The following is a 12,346-nucleotide window of genomic DNA, read 5'->3' on the forward strand; positions in this document are numbered from 1 at the left end:
GAAAATGTAGTAGTTGCCCTTGATATAGAAATTCATATTGCTTGACAACACTTCAAATATAAAGACTCAATAAAACACCAAACTAAGGGGGACATAAGAAGCCTTTATTGTAAGGCCATTAGACTGGCAAGTCAGTATCACAGAACATACCCACTGTAACCCCATTGGCCAATAAAGCCTTCACTCATGGATCAAATGCTGTACATATCCATCCAGCTGATTTGAGGAATTAGTCAACAGTTCCCGCCGCAAATCCATTACAGGATCCGCCCAATGTGCAAGACCTTGAAGTGCTTCAGCAAATAAGTGTTTTGAGTGATTAATCAGTTCTGAAAAAAATCAACCGTGTCCACCTTTACGGAATTTACGAGCTTTTTTAAAGCAAAGACATTGACTACACAGAGGCCCGAGAGTTTGACTTAAGTCCTTGTACAGGTTGTGTCTATAAAAAGTATACATCGAACAAAGTGAAGCAAATGTTTTAACTGGAATGTTTCATATTTCATGGCATGTCAGGACAGTTGAGGGAAATGTTACATGCCTTTATCTAAAGCAACAATATAAACCCTGATCAAAGAAGCCCTGAACCAATTCCTAACTTGATAAATGAGAGACAACTACAAGTTAGTTACACAAATACTCAAGATAGGATTTAGTCCCCTGTGGATGCTAGTTTCCATTTAAACCACCTAATCGAGGTAGAGCAGTAAATTGGCATTCTATAGATTTTATGAAAACTAAATACATGCTTCACAGAATGAAAAGCACAAGTTGGGAATCAGTGCATCACAGGACCAGGGTTGGGAAATGTAGTCCTGAGTTGGTTTTTGTAGTACTATTCTACTCCTCGTTGATCCAGTCCATAGATGGGTCGTGTCCTGCTCCACAATAAGACTCGTTCCCTGACAAAACACATTCAAATTGTTAGCTAAGACATGAGAGTTGTTAAAGGAGCAAAATAATATCTTGAGGGTCTAACAAATCTTTGCTGGGTGTTTTACTTCAAAACATAAGTTAGAAATTGATACAGAAAAACTTGGCTGCTGTCACTCTACTTTAATGTAACTTCAAGCAAGCCTTGCCAATCAATATGTAGTCATCCTTTTGCTTCCAAACTATGAAATTAACAAAATTGCAAGAAATTAACCATAGCACAGCCGTCCTGTAACCAACGCCTGCACTCACTTGGGGCCTCCTCTGTGCAGCAGCAGGGGCGCTGGGCCTTGGTTTGGACCTTGGTCTTTTTTTCGCCCGGTCTGCGGGAGGATGAAGCCTGGGACCTGGGTGGAGTCGTCTCCAGGGAGAGGGCCAGGGCAAAGGGTAGTGGGGAGGACGAAAGGGAGGTTGAGGATCCAGAGTCCGAGGAAGAAGAGAGGCCCAGGCCGGAGCTCTTGGCGCAGAGGGCACAGGGGGCGGGGGAGGCGGAGGGCCCGCGGGGGATGTGTACCTTCTCCCGGTCGCCAATGTAGAACCGCTGAGCGCCGCTGTGGTGCTCGGCGCGCTCCCGCTGCCAGATGAAGTGGGTAGGCACGATGGCCATCACCTGGAAGGAGGGCGTGTACACAGACAAGGATAAATAAACATGGTTAAAGACACAACCAATTCAAGAGGAGAGATGGTACATTTTCCAGTTCAAAGATGCGGCTGACAATAGCAGTAAGGCACAGGAACGAATCCTAGACATCCATGTGGGTATCTCAAATGTTGGCCCAAATCTGACTGCTTGACAGCATGCTTGAGTTATGTACTGATGCGTCAAGTTAAATTCCATCCAGGTCAAGAGAGAGCGGAAGACCTACACCTAATCCATAATTTCATGTAATGGTTTTGTATACCTACCTCCTCGCAGCAGCGGCGGCTGACTGCAGCCCGGTACTCGATGCGAGCCCACAGCTTGTCCCGCTGCTTGAGAAAGCGAGGGAAGTGCTTCCTCCAGGTCTTGCCCAGCGCCCATGGGAAGATCTCGTATTTGCTCTCCTCCTCATCCTCCTCCATGGTGTTGGCTAGGTATCTGTGAAAAGAAAAGTGGCATGAGATATCAAAAATAGGATTCCTAGCTTTTTGTTGCCAGTTGTACAATTAATTCTCTCCCTCTTTTTGGGGGGGATAAGTAGCTCTACAATTACAAAGGTTGTTTGTCACAGTCCGCACCGGCCCATTCGATTCCATTCTCAACAAGTGATACATTTAGGACTTGTAGACTGATACAAATGCATCCATTGAAAGTTACTCAGATGTTCAGAATACAGAGAGTCAACTATTTGTTTCAGAGTAGTAGATTCACAGAACTTACAGTGCAATGAAAAAGTTTGTTCTGTTGTGCTCGCCAATACTGAAGCGAGCCCTCTTGAAGTAGACAAACGCCATGGCTAGAAGGTACTGAAATAGGGAAGAGAGGTTGAATTGAAATTACTTTATGATGCATCATCATGGCTTGTATACAGGGATGGGCGTTTGAATTTTTTTTTTTTCTGTTCAAATACTCAATTGTTTTCAGAGTACTTGAATAAAAACATTTTTAGAACAAGTCCCGCACTGGGAAAGAAATGTGCACATTCATCTACAGTACTAGTCAAAAGTTGGGACATGCCTACTCATCTCAGGGTTTATCTTTATTTTTACTATTTTCTACATTGTAGAATAATAGTTTAGACAAACTATGAAATAACACATGGAATCATGTAGTAACCAAAAAAGTGATACATAAATCAAAATATACTTTATATTTGAGATTCTTCAACGTAGCCACCCTTTGCCTTGACAGCTTTGCACACTCTTGGCATTCTCTCAACCAGCTTCACCTGGAATGCTTTTCCAACAGTCTTGAAGAAGTTTACGGATTGACTGACCATGTCATAAAGTAATGATGGACTGTCGTTTGTCTTTGCTCATTTGAGCTGTTCTTGCCATAATATGGACTTGGTCTTTTACCAAATAGGGCTATCTTCTGTATACCACCCCTACCTTGTCACAACACAACTGATTGGCTCGAACACATTAAGAAGCTGGTTGAGAGAATGCCAAGTGTGTGCAAAGCTGTCATCAAGGCAAAGGGTGGATACTTTTTATAATCTCAAATATAAAATATATTTGTTTAAAACTTATTTGGTTACTACATGTGATATTTCATAGTTTTGATGTCTTCACTATTATTCTACAGTTGTGGCCAAAAGTTGAGAATGACACAAATATTAATTTTCAACGTCTGCTGCCTCAGTTTGTATGATGGCAATTTGCATATACTCCAGAATGTTATTAAGAGTGATCAGATGAATTGCAAAGTCCCTCTTTGTCAAGCAAATGAACTGAATCCCCCCCAAAAAATTCCACTGCATTTCAGCCCTGCCACAAAAGGACCAGCTGACATCATGTCAGTGATTCTCTCATTAACACAGGTGTGAGTGTTGACGAGGACAAGGCTGGAGATCACTCTGTCATGCTGATTGAGTTCGAATAACAGACTGGAAGCTTCTAAAGGAGGATGGTGCTTGGAATCATTGTTCTTCCTCTGTCAACCATGGTTTCCTGCAAGGAAACACGTTCCGAAATCATTGCTTTGCACAAAAAGGGCTTCACAGGCAAGGATATTGCTGCCAGTAAGATTGCACCTAAATCAACCATTTATCGAATCATCAAGAACTTCAAGAAGAGCGGTTCAATTGTTGTGAAGAAGGCTTCAGGCCACCCAAGAAAATCCAGCAAGCGCCAGGACCGTCTCCTAAAGTTGACTCAGCTGCGGGATCGGGGCACCACCAGTACAGAGCTTGCTCAGGAATGGCAGCAGGCAGGTGTGAGTGCATCTGCACGCACAGTGAGGCAAAGACTTTGAGGATGGCCTGATGTCAAGAAGGGCAGCAAAGAAGCCACTTCTCTCCAGGAAAAACATCAGGGACAGACTGATATTCTGCAAAAGGTACAGGGATTGGACTGCTGAGGACTGGGGTAAAGTCATTTTCTCTGACGAATACCCATTCCGATTGTTTGGGGCATCCGGAAAAAAGCTTGTCCGGAGAAGACAAGGTGAGCGCTACCATCAGTCCTGCGTCATGCCAACAGTAAAGCATTCTGAGACCGTTCATGTGTGGGGTTGCTTCTCAGCCAAGGGAGTGGGCTCACTCACAATTGTGCCTAAGAACACAGCCATGAATAAAGAATGGTACCAACACATCCTCCGAGAGCAACTTCTCCCAACCATCCAGGAACAGTTTGGTGACGAACAATGCCTTTTCCAGCAGGAGGCAAAAGTGATAACTAAGTGGCTCGGGGAACAAAACATCGATATTTTGGGTCCATGGCCAGCAACCTCCCCAGACCTTAATCCCATTGAGAACTTGTGGTCAATCCTCAAGAGGCGGGTGGACAAACAAAAACCCACAAATTCTGACAAACTCCAAGCATTGATTATGCAAGAATGGGCTGCCATCAGTCAGGATGTGGCCCAGAAGTTAATTGACAGCATGCCAGGGAGGACTGCAGAGGTCTTGAAAAAGAAGGGTCAACACTGCAAATATTGACTCTTTGCATCAACTTCATATAATTGTCAATAAAAGCCTTTGACACTTATGAAATGCTTGTAATTATACTTCAGTATTCCATAGTAACATCTGACAAAAATATCTAAAGACATTGAAGCAGCAAACTTTGTGGAAATTAATATTTGTGTCATTCTCAACTTTTGGCCACGATTGTACAATGTAAAAATAAAGAAAAACCCTTGGAGTAGGTGTGTCCAAACTTTTGACTGGTACTGTATATGCAAACCATGCGCAACAATGCATCATTTATCACCATTATGAATCCTATTTGCGGAATTATAATTCAGTCAAAAAAAACAAGGGCTATTTAAAGATTAATTTATTGAAACCGCTATATCAACTGGTTACATTATATCGTGTAACACAATCTTCAAAAAGGTAGTAACCTCATCAGTCGCGCATGCTTAGAAGCCTATGGCTGTGCAATGGCAGAGCCTTGTTTTGTTAATTTAGCAGACATGATGCTCTTAGTTCCCGAGCCCTTACTACAGTCAAGACACCTATTTTATTGTAAAAAAACATGTAATATAACAGAATAAAATAGTGTGAAGTGATGCGCATCTCGAATAGTTCTCAATTAGTGATAATTTGAAACTGGGCTCAATATGGCAAGTCAAAATAAAAAATATTCAGGGTTACAAACCAAAATCTGTCTTGTTTTTGATTTAGTTAATTCTGCCTGTTCTTTGGAAATTTCTAAATGGATTAACAATTCCACATTGAACACACTTCATGGGGATGAATTACAGCCATGTCATCCGTTTGGCGAGTAGGCCTAGGCTTAATGATTCTGATGAAAATAGGCTCTGTCTTTATCAAACATATGATTTTGCATATTGTCAGTGTGGAACCTGTCTATGTTTAAGGAGTTTATAGCCTAGGCTAACAAATTCTAAATGGCACTAGCAGTTCGCAAAAGTAGGGTCGGCACTAGTTACCATAGCCACAAAGTCAAACCCTGCCTATTTCTACATTTTATCTTCTTTAAAACTTAACCACACTGCTCACCTTATGCCTAACATTAAATTAACACCAAAAAGCTCATTTTTGTTTTCAGAAATGCCTTCAATATAGCCAAGTTTGACTTTGTGTCTGTGGTAACTAGTGACAACCGCAAAGTAACCTAGGCAGAAAATAGACTGGATGCAATTAGTCCAAAACTGCAGCAAGTTGTTGGAAAACATTTCCCTACTTCAGTCAACCAGTCCATTTTGAATCTGTGATAAAACTGTTATCATTTGGCAAGGAATGTAGCTTGTGTATCCCATCAGTTAGATACGTTTTTAATAGGCATTTATTTCTGTAGGCATAAAGGGAGCGGGAAGGGAATTTAGGAAGAACTGTGATGCTTGGCTTGGTTCCTTTTTTGTTGTCATGCAAATGCACATGTACAAATGGAACACTAGATTCCGAGAAAATGAACGTGGTCTTCAAGACAAAATGTCGACCAAATAGATTTACAATATTTGAAAAAAAATTTGAACCCTGGTTAAAGATAAAGTTTTGACGTCCATTCGAGTACTCATGTCCATCCGTAGTTGTATATGTTAATCACTACACAAATGAAATTGGTACCCTCCAAAGCAATGCTTTTTACCTTGTCTGTGACTTTGCAACAGCAGTCCATCCACAGAAAGTCTTGTATCAAATCGTCATCTGTAACCAAATAAAATTGCTTGAGAAACCGACTGCTCATTGTCTCTAATCTGAGATGTGCCAAGCCTCAATAAAACAAACAAATTGTTGAGAGGGCTCTATCAACTTTAAACAAACAACCTTAGATATTATGACTTGTGTAAGTGGACTGTTCTCTTTGGCTCACCAAAAAGTCTGAAGAAGGCTGCCATCTCGTCTCGTTGAATGACAAGCGTCGGGCCCCATATGATTTTGCCCTTTGTGGCCTCGACATGACTTTGGCTGGGTTGACTCTTGCCTGGAGGCCCCTGGGCCACTTGCAGGTTGGGTCTCTTCAGCCTCAGGCCTCTCTTGATCTGGAGGGTGTGTGCTGTGTTGGGTTTGATTCTCACCGTGACTGAGGGGGGTGTCTGGCACCAGCTGTGTGTGTGTTTCATCATGCTGCTGTTTTGTTCATGAATGGTCACTAGTGAAATGTTTTCTGAGGGAGTGTTCCTGACCTGGTAGTGACATAAGTAGTGTGAGAGAATTTAATGACTGACAACAATGTGATAATTATATTTTGACATGTTTTAGTAGCTAGTTGACGTAGATAAATTAGTTAAGAACCAACTTTCTTTGAAACTAGTTACGCTCGAGAAATGCTAGCGAGTTAGAAGGTCAGCAAGCATAGACAATCATTTTGTAACTGTCTAGCAACAAAATCAACTACTTTACAGCACAGCTAGTTAGCGCTGGCTAACGACGTAAGCGGTCACTTCGGCTGGCTATGACAGGAGCCGGCAGCTAAAAATCTATGGGGGACAACCACACAATTCATTTAGTTGACTTCTAAATATGTTGGTCTACAGATGAAGTAGCCATGTCTTACCTTTGCTTAGAACAGATAGTAGTGTGGTCTCAGATTCAGACGTGAAAATCAAGACTTGAAGAAATCTGTAACGTTTCCTCAGATCGTCCTATGCTACAGTAACTAGCTGGCTAACTTCCGTTAGCTGCTATGTTGTTGTGACAGGGCAAAGAAAGCAGTTGTTATTCGAGTAAAAGTGTATCAACTGGGTAATTGGTATGTGTATGGTTATTTCAGTAAACAATTATTTAATGAGGGGGAAACTGGTGAACTGAAAGGTGTCTCCTCGTGCTATCTCAAACAGATGCGGGCGACTAACTAACTGCTTGACGGGAGCGCGCTTGAAGATACGTCAAACATGGAACTGGTTTTTATCAGAACCGCACAATGTCGTTTACAGACGGGCAATTGAACAGGGAGAAAACCCGCCTACGATGTGTAGAGACCAAGGTTTAATCCCAAATCGCCACCTTCAATTTCACCTCGGACCTCCATTAGTGCGCCTCCGCAATATGCACAAATGTCCCAAAACTGGGGGTTTGAACATTGTGTAGGGATAATTAGACACTTCAAAGTGGTATCCATTCATAATTTTTGGAGTTTGCGCAATTTCAACACAAAGTAATGGAGAGACGTGCCTCATTATGATCAACCTGTATTTGTTTGTGTTTAATATCGAGGCTTGACACGTCACGTGAAGTACCTCGAGTCCCAAATTAAATGTTTAAAATATCAGGGTGAATTTTCTCATTTGAATTGCATGCTCGTTTTATAATTTAAATGTGGAACATGAATTGCAAGTCACAAGTGTGTCCCACTGAAATGTAAGAACGGTGTGCCCCGAAATGTATGTTTTTTTGTTGTTGTAGGCTACAGGTAGGGATTAGGGATGCAAGCAGAGGTGATGAAGTAGGCCTATAGCAAGAAGTAAAAAATAGCCCAACTAAGTAATAATTAAAGATTTGCATTATCTCAATTATAATTGTCACTGCATGACATTGTACATTTGTTATAACCTACAATTATTATAGTCTTTTAAGCCAAAAACAGGACATGTATTTTGGGGAAATGCTCTAAATAGCAAGTTGTTCAGTTGTGTTTATTTTCATACCAATATATGAAACCAAAATTGCACTAGTTTACTAAAAAATATATAAATTAGGCCTACAACTATCACAGCCAGGGGCACATTGGCCATTTGGCAATTCTGGTAAATTACAGATGGGCTGGACCATTTTTGTGTTGGGTGGGCTGGTGGAAATTGACACACAAAATAAAAAATAATAATAATAAAACAATGAAAAAGGTGACATTGTCGGTGGTCCAAGGGCCTGTTAAGATCATTAAAAAAGATTTTTGCGCAATTTCGCTGTTATAGTAATCTGTAATGCGGTGGCGTCAGTTCAGCTAAACCTAGGGTATGGCAAAATCTCTAAAATTATTTTTGTAGAACAGCAAAAACAAACAAAAATTACTCCAAGCAAGAATTATATTAGGTTTAAAGTCTGTGGAACTCTGTGTACAATTTCAAGCACTACTCAACCTCCTCATAAATTAACTCTACTTGTGGAACTGCGCATACATGGCAACATGAAATAGATGCATAATACACGCTACCAAGTCACAACAAGGCTGACTTCAAATACCGCCATCACTGTGAAAGTAACCAGTGAATAAAATAGCTGACCGCAAATGCAAACTATACCAGATAAATCCTACACATGCATTGAAATAAAAGGCATACACTACCGTTCAAAAATGTTTGTCAATTAAAATAACATCAAATTAATCAGAAATACAGTGTAGACATTGTTAATGTTGTAAATGACCATTGTAGCTGTCTGCCACTCTAACCTGGTGGTCCCAGCGCGCACGACCCACGTGGAGTTCCAGGTCTCCGGCAGCCTCTGGAACTGCCGGTCTGCAGCCAACAAGGCTGAGTTCATCTCAGCCTATGCTACCCTCCAGTCCCTAGACTTCCTGGCGCTGACGGAAACATGGATTACCACAGATAACACTGCTACTCCTACTGCTCTCTCTTCGTCTGCCCACGTGTTCTTGCATACCCCTAGAGCATCGAGCCAACGGGGTGGTGGCACTGGAATCCTCATCTCTCCCAAGTGGACATTCTCTCTTTCTCCCCTGACCCATCTGTCTATCTCCTCAGTTGAATTCCATGCTGTCACACTTACCAGCCCTTTCAAGCTTAACATCCTTATCATTTATCCAGGTTCCCTTGGAGAGTACATCAATGAGCTTGACGCCTTGATAAGTTCCTTTCCTGAGGATGGCTCACCTCTCACAGTTCTGGGTGACTTTAACCTCCCCACGTCTACCTTTGACTCATTCCTCTCTGCCTCCTTCTTTCCACTCCTCTCCTCTTTTGACCTCACCCTCTCACCTTCCCCCCCTACTCACAAGGCAGGCAATACGCTTGACCTCATTTTTACTAGATGCTGTTCTTCCACTAATCTCATTGCAACTCCCCTCCAAATCTCCGACCACTACCTTGTATCCTTTTCCCTCTCGCTCTCATCCAACACTTCTCACTCTGCCCCTACTCGGATGGTATTGCGCCGTCCCAACCTTCGCTCTCTCTCTCCCGCTACTCTCTCCTCTTCCATCCTATCATCTCTTCCCTCTGCTCAAACCTTCTCCAACCTATCTCCTGATTCTGCCTCCTCAACCCTCCTCTCCTCCCTTTCTGCATCCTTTGATTTTCTCTGTCCCCTATCCTCCAGGCCGGCTCGGTCCTCCCCTCCTGCTCCGTGGCTCGACGACTCACTACGAGCTCACAGAACAGGGCTCCGGGCAGCCGAGCGGAAATGGAGGAAAACTCGCCTCCCTGCGGACCTGGCATCCTTTCACTCCCTCCTCTCTACATTCTCCTCTTCTGTCTCTGCTGCTAAAGCCACTTTCTACCACTCTAAATTCCAAGCATCTGCCTCTAACCCAAGGAAGCTCTTTGCTACCTTCTCCTCCCTCCTGAATCCTCCTCCCCCTCCTCCCCTCCTCCCTCTCTGCAGATGACTTCGTCAACCATTTTGAAAAGAAGGTTGACGATATCCGATCCTCGTTTGCTAAGTCAAACGACATCGCTGGTCCTGCTCACACTGCCCTACCCTGTGCTTTGACCTCTTTCTCCCCTCTCTCTCCAGATGAAATCTCACGTCTTGTGACGGCCGGCCGCCCAACAACCTGCCCACTTGACCCTATCCCCTCCTCTCTTCTCCAGACCATTTCCGGAGACCTTCTCCCCTTCCTCACCTCGCTCATCAACTCATCCTTGACCGCTGGCTACGTCCCTTCCATCTTCAAGAGAGCGAGAGTTGCACCCCTTCTGAAAAAACCTACACTCGATCCCTCCGATGTCAACAACTACAGACCAGTATCCCTTCTTTCTTTTCTCTCCAAAACTCTTGAACGTGCCGTCCTTGGCCAGCTCTCCTGCTATCTCTCTCAGAATGACCTTCTTGATCCTAATCAGTCAGGTTTCAAGACTGGGCATTCAACTGAGACTGCTCTTCTCTGTGTCACGGAGGCTCTCCGCACTGCTAAAGCTAACTCTCTCTCCTCTGCTCTCATCCTTCTAGACCTTTCTGCTGCCTTTGATACTGTGAACCATCAGATCCTCCTCTCCACCCTCTCCGAGTTGGGCATCTCCGGCGCGGCCCACGCTTGGATTGCGTCCTACCTGACAGGTCGCTCCTACCAGGTGGCGTGGCGAGAATCTGTCTCCGCACCATGCGCTCTCACCACTGGTGTCCCCCAGGGCTCTGTTCTAGGCCCTCTCCTATTCTCGCTATACACCAAGTCACTTGGCTCTGTCATATCCTCACATGGTCTCTCCTATCATTGCTATGCAGACGACACACAATTAATCTTCTCCTTTCCCCCTTCTGATAACCAGGCGGCGAATCGCATCTCTGCATGTCTGTCAGACATATCAGTGTGGATGACGGATCACCAGCTCAAGCTGAACCTCGGCAAGACGGAGCTGCTCTTCCTCCCGGGGAAGGACTGCCCGTTCCATGATCTCGCCATCACGGTTGACAACTCCCTTGTCCCCTCCTCCCAGAGTGCTAAGAACCTTGGCGTGATCCTGGACAACACCCTGTCGTTCTCCACTAACATCAAGGCGGTGACCCGATCCTGTAGGTTCATGCTCTACAACATTCGCAGAGTACGACCCTGCCTCACACAGGAAGCGGCGCAGGTCCTAATCCAGGCACTTGTCATCTCCCCGTCTGGATTACTGCAACTCGCTGTTGGCTGGGCTCCCTGCCTGTGCCATTAAACCCCTACAACTCATCCAGAACGCCGCAGCCCGTCTGGTGTTCAACCTTCCCAAGTTCTCTCACGTCACCCCGCTCCTCCGCTCTCTCCACTGGCTTCCAGTTGAAGCTCGCATCCGCTACAAGACCATGGTGATTGCCTACGGAGCTGTGAAGGGAACGGCACCTCCATACCTTCAGGCTCTGATCAGGCCCTACACCCAAACAAGGGCACTGCGTTCATCCACCTCTGGCTTGCTGGCCCCCCTACCTCTGAGGAAGCACAGTTCCCGCTCAGCCCAGTCAAAACTGTTCGCTGCTCTGGCACCCCAATGGTGGAACATGCTCCCTCACGACGCCAGGACAGCGGAGTCAATCACCACCTTCCGGAGACACCTGAAACCCCACCTCTTTAAGGAATACCTAGGATAGGATAAAGTAATCCTTGTAACCCCCCCCCCTTAAAAGATTTAGATGCACTATTGTAAAGTGGTTGTTCCACTGGATATCATAAGATGAATGCACCAATTTGTAAGTCGCTCTGGTTAAGAGCGTCTGCTAAATGACTTAAATGTAAATGTAAATGTAGCTGGAAACGGCTGATTTTTTATGGAACATCTACATAGGCATACAGAGGCCCATTATGAGCAACCAATACTCCTGTGCTCCAGTGGCACGTTGTGTTAGCAAATCCAAGTTTATCATTTTAAAAGGCTAATTGATCATTAGAAAGCCTTCTGCAATTTTGTTAGTACAGCTGAAAGCTGTTGTTCTGATTAAAGAAGCAATAAAACTGGCCTTCTTTAGACTAGTTGAGTATCTGGAGCATCAGTATTTGTGTGTTCGATTACAGGGTCAAAGTGGGCAGAAACAAAGAACTTTCTTCTGAAACTCGTCAGTCTATTCTTGTTCTAAGAAATGAAAGCTATTCCATGTGAGAAATTGCCAAGAAACTGAAGATCTCGTACAATGCTGTGTACTACTCCCTTCACAGAACAGCGAAAACTGGCTCTAACCAGAAAAGAAAGAAGAGTGGGAGGCCCCGGTGCAGA

The 12,346-nt window shown here is 44.0% G+C and overlaps 1 protein-coding gene across 1 annotated transcript; it reads right to left on the minus strand.

Moving 5' to 3' along the window:
- Positions 1–90: 90 nt before the first annotated feature.
- Positions 91–7,531, minus strand: spdya (speedy/RINGO cell cycle regulator family member A). The gene is made up of 7 exons (XM_014126151.2): positions 7,042–7,531; positions 6,358–6,670; positions 6,133–6,191; positions 2,294–2,379; positions 1,840–2,011; positions 1,186–1,543; positions 91–902 (listed from the first exon to the last, which is right to left on the minus strand). The coding sequence occupies exons 2-7, from the start codon at positions 6,608–6,610 to the stop codon at positions 841–843; spliced, it is 990 nt and encodes a 329-aa protein (XP_013981626.1). The 5' UTR covers positions 6,611–6,670; positions 7,042–7,531; the 3' UTR covers positions 91–840.
- Positions 7,532–12,346: the final 4,815 nt, after the last annotated feature.

The sequence above is a fragment of the Salmo salar genome, chromosome ssa11 (assembly GCF_905237065.1).
Source record: "Salmo salar chromosome ssa11, Ssal_v3.1, whole genome shotgun sequence".
Classification (NCBI taxonomy): Eukaryota; Metazoa; Chordata; class Actinopteri; order Salmoniformes; family Salmonidae; genus Salmo; species Salmo salar.